Source organism: Acomys russatus, chromosome 1 (genome assembly GCF_903995435.1).
Source record: "Acomys russatus chromosome 1, mAcoRus1.1, whole genome shotgun sequence".
Taxonomy (NCBI): Eukaryota; Metazoa; Chordata; class Mammalia; order Rodentia; family Muridae; genus Acomys; species Acomys russatus.
The window spans coordinates 90,286,499-90,306,293 of record NC_067137.1 but is presented as its reverse complement, the minus strand read 5'-3'; the positions used below and the strand labels follow the sequence as shown (position 1 = coordinate 90,306,293).

The window sequence follows — 19,795 nt, the reverse complement described above, 5'->3', positions numbered from 1 at the left end:
TTTTTGATAAAGTCAAATTGTAGCCAAGTGTGGTGACACACACCTTTAATCCCAGCACCTGAGGAGGCAGAGGCAGGCAGATCTCTGTGTTTGAGGCCAGCCTGGTCTATAAAGTGAGTTCCAGGACAGCCAGGGCTACTTAAGACTTTAAACTTAAGACACTGTGAGAGGACCTGGGTTCAAGTCAAACTGTACCCTCACCACTAAAGGCTACATTGACTTACAAGTCTACTAACTGTATTCAGACCTGTACCAACAAACTGATGCTAGTCTTCTGGGGGGAAATTGTATTATTGTTTTAACATTTTCTTCAGTTATGAGTGGAATTTTGTGTTTTCTTTGGTAACCTGTAGTTTTTTAAACACATTCGAAAAAAAAGCATCTACTAAGACCAGTGGCTGTCTGGACTGATTCTGGTTCTGGGATAAGTGGAACACAGGCCCATTGGAGTGAGATCTCTGTCTTGTTTTTTTGGTTTTTTTTTTTTTTTTTTTTTTTTTTGGTTTTTCGAGACAGGGTTTCTCTGTGTAGCCTTGGCCATCCTGGACTCACTTTGTAGAGTGGCCTCGAACTCACAGCGATCCGCCTGCCTCTGCCTCCCGAGTGCTGGGATTAAAGGCGTGCGCCACCACGCCCGGCGAGATCTCTGTCTTGTTATTTCAGCTCTTTTAATGTTCTCACAGGTGACATGGAGTAGTATTAGAGCCTTCCTAACTTCACATGCCTGATTAAGGGACTCAGTTACAGCTCGTCTCTGTTTGAATTCCCTCAGTACAAGTTGGTCTAGAGGATGGCAATAGGGCTGTCAGTCTTTTCCGTGTAGATTAATTATGCTGAGCTGCAGCAGAGATTTATTTCCTGAGTACAGCTCCCTAGAAACCCCAGCCCAGATCTTAGGATAGTTTGGAGTCCTTAGGGGGACGAGGCTTGAACAGAAATAGATCTATTTCAGGGTTACTCACAGAAAGAGATATTAGGGGTCTTGTAAGCCCCTTATAATTGCAAATAAAACTATAACTAATCTGAGAGAGGACCTGCAGTATTTTTTCCTCAAGGACAAAAATATTTTACTTGGTGCCATAGTGCATGCCTACAGTCAGGAGGCAGAGGCAGGCAGATCTCTTGAGTTCAGTGCCAGCCTAGTCTACAGAGTGAGTTCCAGTACAGCCAGGGCTACACAGAGACCCTGTCTTGGAAAATCAAACAAGAGTTAAGTGATGTTTGGCAGGGTGTGGTGGTACACAGCTTTAACCTCAGCACTTGGGAGGCAGAGGCGGTGAATCTCTGCGTTGGAGGTCAGCTTGGTCTACATAAGGCGCTCCAGGACAACCAAGGTTACATAGGGAGACCCTAGTTTTGCTTTTGTTGTTGGTTTTTCGAGACAGGGTTTCTCTTTTAGTTCTGGCTGTTTTGGACTCACTTTGTAAACCAGGCTGGCCTCACAGAAGAACTCACGGAGATCCACCTGCCTCTGCATCTGAGTGCTGGGATTACGGGCGTGTGCCACCACACCCGGCCCTTTTGTTTTTGTTTTTGGATTTTTTTTCGAGACAGGGTTTCTCTGTGTAGCCTTGGCTGCCCTAGACTCACTTTGTAGACCAGGCTGGCCTCAAACTCACAGTGATCCACCTGCCTCTGCCTCCCGAGTGCTGGGATTAAAGGAGTGCACCGCCATGCCTGGCATTTGTTGTTTTAAAGAAAAAGAAAAAAAGAAATCTTTTTATTAGGTTTCATGGAGACCTCAACCAAGAAAGATGAGTTGCTTGGGGTCCTGAGGATTCTGGGTTTAGTCTGCTGTGATTCTGTACTAAGTTTATAAATTATCTCCGGTTTATAATAGCATGGGATGTGGGTGAATTCAGGATCTACTCTGAAGAGCTATTGGGCTCTTAGAGCTATGATCCCCTTAAGAGCCATGAGGAGGCCCTCTCACTGAGTACCTCTCTTCCCCAATTTATGGGTATTAAGGTGTTGAACATTTGCTATTGCCTTCTCCTAAACCAAACTGCTCTACTTTAGCTTGAAGCTTGTAGGTGTATGAGCACAGCCATTCTGTTCCACTGCTGCCCTGAAATAAACCGATGAGAGGGTTGGTTGGCAGAATAAAAACTTAGTGATGGAAAGGACGTGGGTTAGCATCTGGTCTGACTGGAGGGAACTATACGGGAAGAGGCTGAGGAGCTTGAGTTCTTGTCTGAAGCCTAAACACAGCAGTGTAGATCAAGGTGGCACATGTTAGGGCCATGTGACCCTGAGCAGAGCTGTGCCACATTTCATTACCAGGGATAATGACAATTACAAGTAATTACCACCTTTACTTCCTGTGAGGTAGGCTCTTTTTGTTTTCTGTTTTCTGAGACAGGGTCTTCCAGTCCAAGATGGCCTCAAGCCTGCTACATCATTGTGGATGACCTTGAACTCAGTAGATCCTCCTGCCTCTGCTTCATTATAGGCCTGTGCCACCACATGTGACTAGGTCCTAAGTGTCTGTCTTTTTAAAAAAATATTGTCCTTTTAAAAAATTATTTTCTGTATATGGATGTTTTGCCTACATATATGTATGTGTACCACTTTGAAAAGCCAAAAGATCTTATATATCATTGGACCTTTTTCACAGTAACAACTAAAACTTACAGGTACTACTTTAGACATCTTTGTGTAGTCAGGGTCCCACCACTTACTGAAGGCTTGATATTATCTTAAATCCTCAGGTAACTTGCCTGGTTCAATAGACTTAAAAGTTGGAAGGTTTAGCTTTAGGAGTTCGGGTGGTGACGGTTGGGTCATAGAGAGGTGAAACATGCATATAATTGACTAAAAGAGAGACCTTCACACCTACAAATATATTTCACATATTCAAACAAGATGCCCTTTGGGTAATTTCTGGTGTATGCTCACAGCCATCCTCCTTTGTCAGTGCCAACCCCCACTTACGTCATGTTCGGGCTGTTGCAATAGCCTTGGAACAGTTGTTGGAGCTGAGGTCCTCACTGTCCAGGAACCTGAGAGAAGCAAGGCTTCCCCATAGTTCTCTGCCTGCCTCAGTCCTCACTCACCGTGTCCTTCCCTTTCACTCTTTACTTTCTGTCAGGAACTGTTAGTTCTATGTCAAGCAGCAGTCTCCAGCTTTGACAAGGATAATAGAGAAATGGTTCTTTCCCTCTCAATAATAAAGCTAGGCAGGTCAGGGATTCCTATGAAGATTTGCCTCATTAGATGATATTTTAGGTGGTGGTCGAGTACAGATTTGCACTTGTGTGGCTAGTTTTTGTCAGTTTGACATCTGGGAAGAAGGACTCTCAGCTAAGGCATTGCCTTCATCAGACTGGGTGTCTGTAGGACATTTTCTTGATTGCTGCTTGCTGTGGGAGGGCCTGGCCCTCCGGGTGCTGCCACCCTGTGCAGGTGGTCCTGGGGAGAGGTTTAATAAAGGTGCCCTTGAGCAGTCCGGTAAGCAGCAGCCCTCTGCTTCAGTTCCTGCTTCTAGGTTCCCCTTAAACCAGCACTCAGGAGGCAGAGGCAGGCGGATCGCTGTGAGTTCAAGGCCAGCCTGGTCTACAAAACGAGTCCAGGACAGCCAAGGCTACACAGAGAAAGCCTGTCTCAAAAAAGAAAGAAAGAAAAAAAAGAATTAAAAACAAAAATCAGACAATAAACATTTGAAAGTTTAAAGTTTCCAGCCCAGGACTTGAGAGGTGGAAGCAAAGAGGATCAGGAGTTAAAGGTCATCTTCACCTGGATGGCAAGTTCGAGGCCAGCCTGGTTACTGAGACTATTAGGAGGAAAAACAAGGAAGAAAAGTTAAAGCTGTTCAACTTAATTATTCATGAGGTAACTGAAAATGCTCAGAATGGTTACAGTGGGAAGAGACTGATAGTGTTGACTAGTGACACTGGTGAAGCTGTCATATTTTAGGCAAATCTAAGTAGGTACAGCTGTGAGGGGAAACTGTCAGTGTCTGCTGATGCTGAGCATATGATCTAGAAACCTCACTCTTAGATCTACCTAAGAGATAGGATTGTGTCTCTCCATTATAACACGTAGATACACACAGGAGTATCCCAGTTGTCTTTAGTCAGTCAAAAGCTAGAGCAAGCTTAAGTGTCCACTAAAGGAAAGTGGGTAACCAAAGTGTACAGTGGACAAACATGAAAAGAGCAGACTGTTGACTGATGTGGATGAGCCTTGTGGTTATAATTTTGAGTAAAGGAAGACAGTTCAGCTACAAAGGATCCTGGTGTTTTAAGGAGAGGCAGATTATAGGTGTTTTAGAATAGTGGTTACCCCAGGGTTGGTTATTGACTGAACTTGACATCATATCTCGATCCACTTATGAAATACCATATTGAACCACACACATGTAGAGTTAGTGCATAGTACTGTATCATGTTAGGTGTAGGGGTGGGAGCTGAGGATCAGACCCTGGCTTCACACTCTGCCAGTGCGGTGCATCCCTAACTTATGTTGTATCTTAAAATAAGTTTGACAAAAAGGAATACAAACTGGAAGCTGCAGAACCAACCATGTAGACAAAGGAGAAAGTGTCTTTGTCTGCAGAAGGCAGCCGTCCTACATGAACATGGAGGTCTCTGTCTGACTTAGGATAGCTGGTTAAGTCTGATCGTTCGCCTCCATACAACCTCCTTTAGGCTGTCACTCTAAATATTTTTCTCCTTATCTCCTTGTTCACTGTTTCTGCTGATAAAGTGAATATATTACAAAAGCAAACAGAAAGGAAACCACTCCATTAAAAAAAAGCGGAAAGTAACTCAAGGCTGCTGTTGCTTCAATGAGTATTTTTACTTTATTCCCTATGATCCGGTGTTGGTAACAACCTCATTGACTCTATAGAGGTGTGACTTCAAGGGACAAAGAGAGGGCAGACTGAAGAGGGCCCAGAAGTTTAGATGGCACAGTAGAAAACTACAGCAGAAAATTAAGCCTCATTGGAGTTTAGTTGTCAGATCCATTAGCTCTAGTCAGAGCCCAACTGGTTAGCTCCTCTGTCCTTCTTTTTTTAAAAGATTTATTATGTATACAATGTTCTACCCGCATATGTGCCTGGCCGCCAGAAGAGGGCACCAGATCTCATTATGGATGGTTATGAGGTACCCTGTGGTTGCTGGGAATTGAACTCAGGACCTCAGGAAGAGCAGCCAGTACTCTTAATTAACCTCTGAGTCATCTCTCCAGCACCCCTCCCCTTCCAATCCCTTCTTCCTTCCCTTCTCTTATTGTCTTTGTATTTTGAGACAAGGTATCACTGTGGAGCCCAAGATAGCCTTACTCCAAGGGTGAGCCACCATACCTGGCTTAGCTAGCCCTTCACATCTCCCACTTATCTTTATACACAATACTTATATAAGTGTTCCACCCACTGGAACAATTGCTAAAGGCCTGCTTCCCCAGTGCTGTGTTCCATTCTTCTTTGCTGACCTCACTCTTGGAGTTTTTCTGGGTGAAATCCTGGAGTCCTGGGTAAGTTTCCTGCCTTTACTCATCCTTTGAGTATACCTGGAACCTCTTGAGTTCTAAAACCCTGTTTCCACCTCATAGCCATTGCCTTCTTTTCAAGGTGCTGTCCCTACTGGCTCCTCACTTGGCCTGCTGGGTTTAGAGCAGATCCTTAAACCTCACCTTTTACTGTTGTCTTACACCTTGCTTGGGTTGTCTTTGTTCATATTCATGGCCCAGAAGCTATATTGTGTAGGATGCTATAAAATGTAAACACTTTTTTAAATGAATAATCTATTTCACTGGATAAAAAATGAAAACTGGGGTTGGGTGTGGTGGCACACACCTTTAATCCCAGCACTAGGGAGGTAGAGGCAGGCAGATTGCTGAGTTCGAGCCTAGCCTGGTCTACAAAAAGCAAGTCCAGGATAGCCAAAGCTCAGAGAAAACCCCAAAAAAGAAAGAAAAGAAAAGAAAACTGCTTAAGCAGTCTGCCCTTCTGTGCAGTCTTTCTCCTTCCTAGATACTTTGTTCCCATATATCGTCTTCATTTTCTATTTACTAAAAATTTTGTTTTAAAGATAAGGGTATTTTGTCTGCATGTGCATCATGTATGTGCTTTGCTCCCGTAGAGGCCAGGAGAAGTCACTGGATCCCCTGGAGCTGGAGTTAGAGCTGGTTGTGAGCCAGCCACCATGCGTGCTGCAAATCTTACTCAGGTCCTCTGTAGAAACAGCCAGTGCTCTTACCTGCTGGCCCATTTCTCCATCCCCTTCTTTCTGGTTTTTGTTACAGGGTCTCATGTTATAGTCCAGACTGGCCTGGAACTCAGTCCTCACGCCTCAGCCTCCCAGTGCTGGAATTACAGTTCTATCACACAGTGCTCTCTGTTCTTGATTGTTCTTTATCCATTTAGTTCCTAGTCACCACGATCAAGTCATTAACCCTCACCAGACCTCCCTGGCATTTCCTTGAAAACTTGCTCCTTGTGCTCTCAGCACCTCTCATGGTATTGCCACGAAGTATGGATCTAGTGGTCAGATGTCCCCTTACTCTGAGGGGCTTTCTCTATTCCAAGTCTCTGTAGAGTACTTAAGGCGTGCACCATTTATGTTGCACCAGTCAGTCACTTCTGTTGCTGCCATTGACTACTAGTGTTTTGTGTCAGTGAAACCAGTTTATCTGTCCTTACCAGAAAGAGACATGTTAACTTGCTCTATAGTTGTTGATTTTTCTCTGAACTAAAGGACAAGACTGTTTTATTCAGCTTTAAATCTCTAGTAGGTAGCATAGAACTTGGGATGTTATGGGAACGTAGTAAATGTTGAATGAATGCATAATGTTACACTCAAACCTCAATAGCGTCTAATCTTATTGTCTCAGCCTCTCCTGCCTAGCAGCCTGTACTTTCAAAGTGTAATAATCCTGCATTATTAGATACAGACAGAAATCTTGTATCTAAGGAGTAACTCCTTAGCAGGGGGTATGCTCATTCTCTTTGGGCTTTGAATGTTAAAGAGGCAGCCAGGTTTTCTAGTAAAGTTGCTTTCTAGCTTTCAGACACAAGGTGGCACTGTGAAATCAGTTTTGCCCATTGATGAACTACAGCCTCACATGGCCTCCCCATCTCATGATCATCAGATACCACAATCACCTGGTTGCTTGTTAATGAAATTTGTGTCCAGAGGTTGGATTGTTGGTCTAGAGCAGTGGTTCTCAACCTTCCTAATACTGTGATCCTTTAATTTAGTGTCTTATGTTGTGGTGACCCCCAACCATAAGATTATTTTCCTTGCTATGTCATAACTAAGCTTGTTATTGTTATAAATTGTAATGCAAATATTCTTTAGAGCTAGAAGCTTGTCAAAGGGGTTGAGAACCATTTGTCTAGAGCAAGACCTATGAGCTGCTGGTTTTAAGTATCCCCTATAAGCAATTTTAGCAACTTGGCTTTTCTCCAACAGTGGAAGGCATCTATGGTCAGCTAGAGAGGTCTGTGTGAGCTTGCTACCAAGTTTACTAATACCCATACTCTTTGGGCCATAGGGCAGGGGACAACATTGTGAGTTGGCTTTCTCTTCCTACACCTATATGGGTCCCAGGGATGCAGCTCAGGTCCTCAGGCTTACACAGCAGCACTGACGTCTCTATGGTCTCTCTTAAAGGTTTATTTTTTGTGTGTGTGTTTGGTCTGCACTTACATGCCTGGTGCTGGTGGACGGCAGAAGAGGACATCAAGTCCTCTGGAACTAGAGTTATTTGTGAGTGTTACTGGTGTTTGTGAGCCACTTTATGGGTATTGGAAACTGAATCCAGGTCCTCAGCAAGAGCTACAATTATGCCTCACCATAGCAGCTCTCTAGCCCCCTCCCTACTTTATTTTTGTGGGTGGGAAGGTGATTTTAGTTTTGTTTGAGACAAGATCTCTTTATGTATTCAGTGGCCTTGACCTTATGATCTTCTTGCCTTATTTGTTCAGTGTTGGGATCTTAGGCCTTTACCACAATGCTTCCCTGAAGCCTCTGCCTCTCCCTGGCCAGCCTTGAACTACTGGACAAAATTCTCTTAGCTTGCTTGCTTACTTGGTTTTCTTTTTCTCCCCTCCCTCCCTCTTTCTTTCTTTCTTTCTTTCTTTCTTTCTTTCTTTCTTTCTTTCTTTCTTTCTTTCTTGAGACAGGGTTTCTCTGTGTAGCCTTGGCTGTCCTGGACTCACTTTGTAGACCAGGCTGGTCTCAAACTCAGAGATCTTCCTGCATCTGCCTCCCAAGTGCTCCGATTAAAGACATGTGCCACCACGCCAGACTCATCATCTCTTCAGCAGTGTCCCCTGAGCCTTGTAGGGGTGGTAGTCATGCCCTACTAAGGCTAGGCACTCAACATTCACTTATTCTCAGCATTTTGACAGTTATGAGTTTACATTAACTGCTGCCCACTGTAAAAAACTTCTTTGACTAAGGCTAAGAGTCGTGCTCTCACCTGTGAGTATAAACATAAATACTTAGGGCTGTCAAGATGGTTCAATGGGTAAAGTCACTTGCCACAAAGTCTAATGATCTAAGTCCAGTCCTCAGGATCCACATGGTAAGAGAAAAACCAAGTCCCACATTCAAGTACCCATATACATGCACACAGAGGAGAGAGAAAATGTAATAATCGCAACTATTTAAAAGGCCAGCTGACAACATATCCATTTAGCAGAGGATAGTAATGTATTCTTCCCTAGAGCCTATGACCTTCCTAACAAACAAATGATTTTCATAAAAATTTTAAAGAGTTGTAGATATTCCCCCTCTAGCCCTTCCACAGGGTCTTGGCATGTAGCTCATGCTAACCTTCAACTAGTGACTCTTGAGTTTTGGGATTGTAGGTGCACATCATTCATCATTGTACTTGGTTTCTGGATCTCTCTCTCTCTCTCTCTCTCTCTCTCTCTCTCTCTCTCGTGTGTGTGTGTGTGTGTGTGTGTATGTGTTGCACTTGGAACTATGAACCATAGAATCTTTTAAATATTGGGGAGTTATTTTTTCATTTTATGTAACAGGATTTTTAAGTGTGGGAGAGAGGGAAGGGACTTGTACGCTGGAAGCCAGAGGTCCCCTGGAGCAGAAGTTACACGTGGTTGTGAGCTACCCAACCTGTATGGTGGGAACCAAATTCAGGACCTCTGGAAGAGCAGTGCATGCTCTTAACCACCGAGCCATCACTTCAGACCTGAGCTCTATAGAATCTGACATTACTGTATCCTGACGACGAAGGCAAAGGCCCCCTGTCTAAACTGCTGAGATGTAAGGTATCATTCTATCCCTCTGGAAGGAATCACATTTTGTTCTCTATCTGTGAAACACCCCTAGCCACAGCAGATTCTCATGCCCCTCTGTGTGGGAGATTAATGTTCCTACCCAGAAGTGCAGGGAGAAGAAAAGTGGAGCCACAGACACCTGCTCTGTAACCAAACTACAAATGGCAGAGCAAGTTTCTTGGGTGGGAATAGAATAGATCCACCAGCCGGTTCTGGGCATGATCCTCTTCAGGTCTGACTAGAATGACTGGAGGGCTGCTATTAACTGGTGGAAGGGAGTCTGGCGGAGACCTTGGCTTGCTGTCAGGGACTTGAGCTGATGCAGCCCTACTGCTGTGCTGGTGGTGCTGGCCAAGTTTGTTTCTGTTGAGTCTTGTTCCACCCCTCCCCCACCCTCAGTTCCACAGATGCTGGCTTATTTGCAAGCTCCATGCTGACTGTAGATTGAAAGCCTCTCATTGTTTTTGAACTCAGTGTTTAGATAACACCACATGCCTGTGGTGGCCTGGGCACCTTATAAAGGAAATGCCTGGGCTCCAACAGCCCAATCTCTCTCTCTCTCTCTCTCTCTCTCTCTCTCTCTCTCTCTCTCTCTCTCTCTCTCCTCCCTCCCTCCCTCCCTCCCTCCCCCCTCCCTCTCCTGAGTGTGGCTTGTGTTCAGGACATTATAAGATCATTTATTTCTTTGCAGGGTTTATTACTTGGGGACTTGAGGGATTCTAAGCTAAAAACAAGTTCTGGAAATGGTTTTTAGTCTTTCCTCTTTTCCCATCCATTCCACCCAGGAGGATTGCAAGCTGTTTTATTTAAGCCTTTTTTCTGCATGCAGCCCAGCACCACAGCATTCCTCCCCTTGGTAAGGAGATCGCTTTGGGAGGGTGAAGTCAGCATGACTGTGGCTGGTGTTGGCAAGTTGCTTTTATGACCATGCCAGGTTGGCAGCTGCCCCTGCACTGGCGTTTCCAGGGCCATTCTTCCCATAGGCCATCTTTATTGTCCCCTTATTCTTCCTCATCACTCTCCTGCCCTAAAAGCTTGCACTCGGATGGCTCAGTGGTTAAGAGTACTTACTACACTTGCAGAACATCCAGGTGAGTCTCCCAGCACCAACTTGGTGGCTCTAGTAACTCTAGCCATCTGCCGCTCTAGTTCAGGGGGGCTGACACCCTCTTTTTGACCTACTTGGGCACTAGAGTCACATACTTACTTGCAGGTAAAACATACATACACATAAGTAAATTAATGTAATTTTTTAAAAAATCTAAATCTGTGCTGGGTATGTAGTTCATTTGGCATTGTTTGCCTAGCATGCATGAAGCCCTAGGTTCAGTCAGCATCACATATGAACCTGTGATGGCACACACCTGTAATACCAGCACTCAGGAGGTGGAGAGATGAGGATCAGAAAGGCAAGTCAGGACCTCGTCATCAAAAGTTATTTAGAAGCATATTGTGTGACTTTAAAAATGTTATAAACATGAAACTACAGAAAAATGAAACAAGAACATATGGCTCCTTAGTGAAGCTAAACAAGTAAAATTATATGTATTAAGCAAAGTATATTTCAAAGCTAACTATAAATCTGGGAATTGAAAAAAGAAGTTTAAAAAAAAGAAAAGAAAAGAAAGAAAAAGGCAGCAAGAGCTAGAGAGATGCTCAGCAGGTCAAGGTACTGGCCACAGAGCCTGATGACTCATTTAATTCTTGGTAGCCACATGGTGAAAGGAGTAAACCAGCTCTCACAGGGACAGGTTATCCTGAGCTCCACTCAGGTGGCTGTGGCCCTCTCACATAATGTACATGTGTCTGTATGCATTTGAAAACACACACACACACACACACACACACACACACACACACACACACACACGATAAACTGATAAACAAAGGGTAAAAACTTTTAAGAAGTTCAAGGTCAAAGGTGGGTGTGGTGGTGCACTCTGTGAGGCAGAGGGCAGCTTGGCTTACAGAGTCCAGAACAGGCAACACAGAGAAAGGCTGTCTCAAAAAAAAAACAGAAGGAGGAGGAGGAATAAAGAATCAAGGTCACTTTAAGGCCAGCCTGAACTTCATTGACCTTATCAAAAATTTAAATAGGCATCAATTTAGGTCTCTCTTTTGTTTGGTTGGTTCTGTTTTTTTGTTTTGTTTTGTTTTGTTTTTCTTTTTAGACGGGTCTCTCTACATGGTCCTGGCACTCGCTATCTAGAGTTCTGGCTTGAACTCACAGACATCCATGTCTTGTCCAGTCCTCTCCCTCCCCCTTCATCCAGCCCCTTGTACTAGGATTAAAGATGTGCCTCCAGTTTAGGTCTCTTAATTGATTTTTATAACTTAAATTTGTTTTCCTCTAAAACTATTGGAATTTCTCCCCTCTCTTCTGTCCCTGCCTTTTCTCTCTTTTTTCTTTTTCTTTTTAAGAAATAATTTATTCAGATTATATCCAGATTGTTTCTTCTTTCTGTATTTTTTAAGACAGGGTTTCATTTAGCTCAGGCTGTCCTTCAACTTGCTGTGTAGCCAATGATAATTGAACTTCTGATCCTCCTGCATCTACTGCCCAATGCTGGGACCGTAGGCATGCATCACACGCCCAGCTCACTCAGTGCTCCGGGTGGAACCCCGGGCTCGTAAATGTTAGGCAAGGACTCTACCGTCTCCACACCATTCCTCAGACTGAGTTCACTTTTTCTTTATGTGGCAACATTGTCTGTGTGAAACAGGTTATTAGCTTTGACGTGGCATTCTTTTCCAGTATCACTGACACACATACCCTGACCTTTTTGGATTTTTGAGGTAGGGTTTTCCTGTGTAGCCCTGGCTGTCTTGGATTTGCTTTGTAGACCAGGCTGGCCTTGAACTCACAGAGATCCACCTGCCTTTGCCTCTTTGAGTGCTGGGATTAAAGGCGTGCGCCACTGTGCCCAGTTTAGCCTGACTTTTCTAATGGTAATACAGTACTCCAAAAAGCGAATCTGAGATACAAAAGAGAACATGGTTGTATCGTGAGCAGTCATCCCTCTGTAAGATAAGATCCAAGTAATCAAGAATTCTGTTGAGGGCTGGAGAGATGACTCAGGGGTTAAGAGCTCTTGCAAACCATCTGTGTTTGAGGTTCCCAGCATTTGTCTGGTGGCTGTCTGTAACCTCACTTCGAAGAGATACAGTGCCCTCTTCTGGCCTCTGTTGGCACCAGGCATATAGACACAGACATTCACACGTTCACGCATACACAACACACACACACACACACTAAAGCATACTAAGTGAGTCTGAATATAGCACTGTTTAAGACCACTAAATAAATGTGATTGCATATATTAATGTAAGCATATTTAAAAGCTAAACATAAACTTGAGAATTGAAAATGACAGGCTAAGCAAGTCCTCACAAATATGGCTGTCAGATATATTGGGCTAGAAGGCTGAAGATGATGCTCCATCTTGATGTGGCAAACTGTCTCTGTCATTTTTTTTTCCTCTCATTTTGGAAGCTGCTAACCTGCACTAAAGTAATTAGGTTTCATTCCTTCTCAAGTCTCTGATGGGGTTGAAGAACAGATAATTTAATCTTAAAGTTAACCTTAGTTGTTTAGAGTTAAGAGACAGAGATGAGATAAGATAGATATAGGTTCTCATTCAGAATTTTAGAATCACCAAGATAGGAAAGATGCTTTCTACAAGGTTACCAAATACAATTAGCCAAAACACCATGAATGTAACAGTCATATAATCCCTGAGTGTTTCGTGGTTCTTCTTGCTGTTTGTAATTTTTTTATTTATGTGCAATAATATAAATGTATATGCCAATAAAATAAAATCTTTAGGAAGAAAAAGAAAGAAAAGCTGAGACGCAAGGGCTGGTGAGATGGCACAGAAGGTAAGGGCATTGCTGCCAAGCCTCACAGCCTAAGTTTGATCTCTGGATGGATCTGGATGGTGGAAGGAGAGAACCACATCCCACAAATTGCTTCTGACCTCCACACATGCACCATGGTGCATGCCCCTCACCCCACAAGTGAATAAATGGCCAAAATCAAAACCTTTGTTTTAAAGTAGAGGATGCAGGTGTAATCTTCCATTGCATTAGGTGATGTGCTGTACATTTAAGTTTTTATTTAGTGTTATTTGTTTGGTTGTGCCATGTATAATATAATTTTTTTCTTTCTTTTGTTTGGTTATTTGTAGTTGTATTTGTTTGTCTCACTGTGTTCCCTTAGCTGACCCGGCCCCCACAATAGAGAGCCACTTGCCTCTCACTCCTAAAGTCATACATCAACAGAGATGGCTATGAAAAGAAAAACTTATGTATATGAATTTTGCCTTCAATATATGTCTGTGCACCTCTAGCATGCCTAGTGTCCATGGAGGCCAGAAGAGGGTTTACTGGCTCATCTTTTAACAAATTAAAAATAAATGCTTTTTATGCTTGTGTAATTATTGAAAATTGTCCGAAGACACACTGATGATTCTTGTATTTCTATTGCAAAAGAGAAATATATTGCTTATAAATCCATTATTGGCCACTTGGGGTAAACACTACTGCCTTTTCCAGGGTCTTTCAAGTATCTATTTGGGCATGTGTAAACAAAATAACTTTATTTTAATTTCTCTATTTTTGCAAGATGTGTTGATACTTTTTCTGTTACATTTTTAAAAAATATTTATTTTACATATATGAGTGCTCTATCTGCATGTACACCTGCAGGCCAGAAGAGGGCATCAGATCCAAGTATAGATGGTTGTGAGCCACCATGTGGTTACTGGGAATTGAACTCAGGATCTCTGGAAGAGCCGATAGTACTCTTAACCGCTGAGCCATTTCTGGTTTTTATATTTATTTATTTGTGTATGTTTTAGTGTTCGTGCCGCTGTGTGTGTGTGTGTGTGTGTGTGTGTGTGTGTGTGTGTGTGTGTGTGTGTGTAGGTCAAAGGACAACTTTCAGGTGCTGTGTTCTTCCACCATGTAAGTCCCAGGTTTGGCAGCAAGTGCCCTTACGTACTGAGCTATCTTCTTGCTCTTGATAATCTTTACTTGTAAAACTTACTCAAAATTTACCATTGAAGATTGAAAGAGGGGCCTAACATTTTTGTTTTGTTTGTTTGTTTGGGTTTTTTTTTGTTTGTTTGTGGTTTTTCAAGACAGGTTTCTCTGTGTTAGCCTTGGCTGTCCTGGACTTGCTTTGTAGACCAAGCTGAACTCAAACTCACAGTGATCTGCCTGCCTCTGCCTCCCAAGTGCTGGGATTAAAAGCGTGTGCCACCACACTTGGCTTTAACAGTTTATTTTATTAAAATAGTTATTTTTAAATATTTATGTGTGCTTTGCTGCATGTATGTCTGTGCATGTGTGTACCTGGTAGCTACAGAGGCCAGAAGAGGGCATCACACTCCTGGAACTGGAGTTGCAGACAGTTGTGAGCTGCCATGTGGTTGCTGGGAACAGAACCTAGGTCCTCTGGAAGAGCAGCCAGTGCTCTTAACCACTGAGCCATATCCCTAGTGCTGAGGCTGACATTTAAATAATTTATTTAATGTAACCAAAGAGCCAGCCAGCCTTCCTTCCTTCCTTCCTTCTTTCCTTCCTTCAATTTCCAAGGACTATTTATTGTGTTGTTGTGTTTGTTTGCTTGATTACTTGTTTTTTGAGACAGGGTTTCTCTATGTAGTCCTGACGACGTGTCTTGGAACTCACTCTGTAGACCAGACAGGCCTCTAGTTCAGAGAGTTCTAGGATTAAAGGCATGCTTCACCACCGTCCTGCTTCAGGAGCTGTTTCCAACATAGTTATGTTCTAATAGAAGATACTTTTGCATTTCAGTATCCTTTGGTTGAAATTCTGGTAAAAGCCTTATAGGACAGCCTGGACACGTGAAGAAGCAACTGTAGTGTGTTTTACAGGCTTCTACCCTGTCTGCCTCAGACGGATCCTTGTGCTCTTGCCTTCCAGTTCTCTCCTGCGCTATGGTGGCAACCTGTCTCTCCAGAGTGCCATGAGCGTGAGATTCAACAGCAATGGAACCCAGCTCCTGGCCCTGCGGCGGCGCCTGCCCCCTGTCCTCTATGACATTCACTCCCGCCTGCCGGTGTTCCAGTTTGACAATCAGGGTTACTTCAACTCGTGCACGATGAAGAGCTGCTGTTTTGCAGGGGATCGTGACCAGGTGGGTACCTTCGCCGTGTGGATCCCGTGGTTTTCTGTATCGCTCTCACGTTCTCTTTTGGACCACATGAAGTAGAAACTATTGAGGAGAACAGTGGTTCTTATATTTTTGCCTCCTAGTGACTGTCTTTGCCAGGATGCCAAGGGTGCATTAGTTCAAGACACACATTGTAAACCAAGGCTAGTTACAGCACGGTTCTAAGAAACCAGTTCTGCCACATTTGTGAACGGGTCCTGAGATTCTAAGGACCTGTCAGTGAGAGACATTTCACTAGCACAGTGATGAATGAAAACCCACATGCCATCCAGAAGACATGCATCTTGAATGGCTTCTTGGGGTGGCATCATTTTCTTAGTTGAAATGGCCTCAGCAGCCTTGTTTGAGAAAGATTTAGGGGCCAAACACGGTGGCACATGACTTTAATCCCAGCACTCAGGAGGCAGAGGCAGGCGGATCTCTATGAGTTTGAGGCCAGCCTGGTCTACACAAGCGAGTCCAGGACAGCCAGGGCTACACAGAGAAACCCTGAAAAAATTTTTAAAATTTAAAACAGAGAAAAAGCTGGCATCATTAACAGGGATTTCCCTGCCCTAGCTGTATGTAGTCTTTTCTGGATATTGGGACTGGAGATACTGGGTTGATTTAATGGGGCAGTTTAGGGGCTGGAAAGATGGCATAGAAGTTAAGAACACTTGCTGTTCTCCCAGGGGACCCTAGTTGGTTTCCCATCACCCAGATCAGTCAGCTGACAACCACTTATAACTCCAGCTCCAGGGGAATTCTATGCCCTCTTCTCACCTCTGAGAGTACCCACACATGTGCAGCATACATATACACACTATGTACACATAAATAAGAAGTAAAAAACATGGTAGATTAAAAATGGACTTGGCACACTTAAATCTCTCTGGGCCATAAAAGTTCTGAAGTAACATTTGTCAGTGATCACTTGGACTGGCCTCAGTAATTGATCTGAGCAAAGACAGATGTAAAGAATCTATACTGGGGATTCTTCAGCAACATAACATTTCCTTTTTAAGGATAATGAACCTTACATCCAGATTAGAGAAAAAGAAATGTTTGTTTCTTACTAATGTTGTGGACCCCTCACTGATAAATTAGTTTCATAGGCTGTGCCTCATCTCTTTAGGAGTATTGTTTGCTTTTGGAAAGAGATGTGAGATGTAAAAGAAAGAATTCTTTGACAATCTCAAAAGACCCCAGTTTTCATCTAGAAGGGTTTTCTCTCTAAGCTAAAGTTGCAGATATTGTAAAGATTAATATTTGAGCCAGGAGAAGGAAGGGTGAACTCATAGTGTGTAAAGTTACATGCAGATGGATGATAGCATTCTTTTAAGTTTTCCAAGATAGTCACCTTTTATAGGTAAAGAATAGATGTCCAAATGTAGGATTTATTCTCAATTTGGAATCCTAGGGCCTACTTAAGATCCACATCAAACACTGCTAGATGGCCTCGGTTATACAAGGGATGTCTCCTAACAGACTCTAAATGATTGTGTTTTTATTTGCCTGTGTGATATTGGGTATATGCGTGTGTCTGCGTGAGTATGTGGGCACCATATGCTTGTTTGAGCCTGCAGAGACCAGAAAAGGGCATTGGATTCTCTGGAGACACCGTGCGGGTGCTGGAAACTAACTAAGCCCAGGTCCTTTGAAAAGAGCAGCAAGTCCTCTGAACCACTCACCGAGCCCTGTCTCTGGTTCTCCGCTTCCTTCCCCCCCCCCCCCCCCAAAAAAAAGCCAGGTTTCATGTGGCTCAGACTGGCCTGGAGCTCACCATGTAGCAGAGAAAAACCTTAAACTTGTTAATCCTCTTCTTCCCCTGCTTCCTGAGTCAAGGGCTGAGGCTACAAACATAAGTCACAAAGCCCAATTAATGCTGCTCTGGGGGTTGAACCCAGGACTTTGTGCATGGGAAAACACTATCAACTGAGGCGCATCTTTAGACTGAATTGTCTTTCTTCAGTGGAAAGAAAAAAATGACGTTTCAGATCGGAAGTGATGGGATTCCACTTTCAGCTATGTAGAGTGATTGATCTGGTTTGAGTCTTAGAAACAACAGCCAGGCCTCTTTTTCTCCCCTTTTCCTTTGTTTTTGTTGATCTTTTCTGTCTTCTTTTAACTTATTATGCATGGGATTATTATCTCATTGACTACTAAAGAACATGCAATAAATGTGATAGTTTATTCTCTAAGTGCCATGAAATAGGCTGAGGTGAGAGAAAGTAGATGTTCTGTTTTTTTTCGGACTCTATTAGCATCCAGAGCCTGTCTTCATAGAATCCCTAAACACCCAGATCAAAGGCCTCTGCCAAGTGAGGCATGTAGGACCATGGTCCTAGCACTATGAATATTTTGGCTAGATGTTGCTGCTAATTTAAAAGTATTGCCTAAATATGTTTATTATTAGGCTTATAGTTATTGTGGTGGTATTATCTAACCTACTTTCACAATCAATAAAGGCACAGACACCTGATATATTTTAGAATAGCCTTATTTTTACTTGGGGCGTGGCAGATATTAACTCCTAAGCTACCTTCCATTATATCCCAACCTCCATCCTATGACATCTGCTTCTAATAATTTCTATATGGGCTCCCGTCCATAATCCCAAAATACTTGCTAATATCATTCATCTGGGCCATTTTATTCCATATAGAACTTCAAAGTTCATCTTCTGGGCCCACAAGGCTCTTTCCTATCCCATGGCGATCCTCCTCCTTCCTCCTTTGGTACCTGTCTGTTTCCTTCTCCCAAGATCCTTCTCTCCTCAAAGCCCAGGAACTTTGGCCACATCTACCCCATTCTGCCTTGCCCAGGTTTAGGCCTTTTAATCAGCCAATCAGGAATAATTTCTCAGGCAAGGTTACAAACGTAATTTTGAGGTATATGAGTGTCTGCTCGTAAAAGACAGCAAGCAGACCTCAGGGGGGGAAATAATTAGCAATGAAATACAAAGCACTATACCGTGCCCCAACAGCTGGGTGAGTCTTTGCTATGATGGGTTGTTTTGTGCAGTGACAGATGGGTAGCAGCATCTCTGGCCTCTCCTCACTAGATGCCAATAATGTCATCTTTTGTCCTCCTGAGAGGCAAAAATGGCAAGATAGTGCCAAATGTCCCTTTAAAAAGGGAATGCATTCTCTGGTTGAGAAACTGTCACCTTAGTTTATAATTATCTAGGGGCACTGGGGTTGGTATTGCCAGAGCAGAACCATATAAAGCGTGTTAAAGATACAACTGGTTTTGCCTTATTGTGTGCCTTTTGATTTTCTCTATTCGTATTTGACTAAAGTTGTTTTTTTTATGACTTGTATCCTTGTGGGAGAGTTTGTAGACATTATTGTCTCTTTGATAAATTATACTGCTTTTTGATTAAGTAAATGGTTTTTCTTGGATGAACAAGGATTTAAAAGTTACTGACTCTGGCCTTGAGTCAATCTTCAGTCTGCTCATGTCCTCTTTTATAAATTCTCAGAGGCATCTAACCTAGTGGATTAGGAATAGATTTGTATTTGACATGTCTGTTCAGTCCTTAGGGACTAAGAAGATAGCTAACTCATCATTGTCCTGTCTCTCATGCTAGCATGTGGTAAGAGCACTATAAATACTGTTGAACTGACTCCTGAGCACTTTGATCAATGTTTGGTATTTAGCTTTCTGTAACTGTAAATCAGGATTGATAATCGTATCCCCCCCCCCAACTTTTAGAAGCCTTGATTAGGATGAATTAAGTAATAGATTTACATTGGGTAGTGATGGTGCACACCTTTAATTCCCGTACTTGGGATGCAGAGGCAGGCAGATCTCTGAGTTCAAGGCCAACCAGGTCTATAGAGCAAGTTGCAAAATAGCAAAAAGAAAAGTAATGGCTTTACAGTGAAACTAGTCAACTAAGCTTATAGTTTTAAGTGTGCAGACAGTTTAAGTGCCAAGCAGACTCTTGGAACATGTCCCTCAAAGGTGACTCATAGGCTCTGACTTTCCATAGTCAAGGCTAATGCAGCAGTGGCCAGGTCACAGCTCTTAACTAGTCCACACAGGCTCTTCTATACATATTGCCCAGTCTGGCCTCAAACTTGCAGTCATGTCTCAGCCTTACATCTCAGTGGGTAGGATAACAGGCATCTGCCACTGTACCCAACTAGTCTTTGTATTTGGCATCATTCCTGTGTCTCTACTCTGATGGCTCCCACAGCCTGGGGCTCTGTGCTCTGCATCTTCATCTAGCCATAAGCTGGATAACCATCCCAGAGAGGAACTTGGAGATTTCCATAATAGGAGTAAACAAACATGGATGAGCCCATCTGTCTGAGAGTGCCTTCTAGAAGGCTTCTACTACAAGGAGATTAGTCAGG

At 43.2% G+C, this 19,795-nt stretch overlaps 1 protein-coding gene and 1 non-coding gene across 3 annotated transcripts in view; both read left to right on the top strand.

Annotated features, from left to right (window-relative positions):
- The window catches only part of Dcaf5 (DDB1 and CUL4 associated factor 5), a 96,418-nt gene that overhangs the window by 37,223 nt on the left and 39,400 nt on the right, over positions 1-19,795 (top strand). For both annotated transcript variants that reach the window (XM_051148388.1, XM_051148381.1), the window contains exon 6: positions 15,203-15,416. In XM_051148388.1, the coding sequence (XP_051004345.1) occupies positions 15,203-15,416 (214 nt within the window). The remainder of the gene's footprint in view (positions 1-15,202; positions 15,417-19,795) is intronic.
- Positions 4,502-4,640, top strand: LOC127197596 (small Cajal body-specific RNA 3). Its single transcript, XR_007831699.1, has one exon. It is a non-coding gene; the product is annotated as a small Cajal body-specific RNA 3 (non-coding RNA).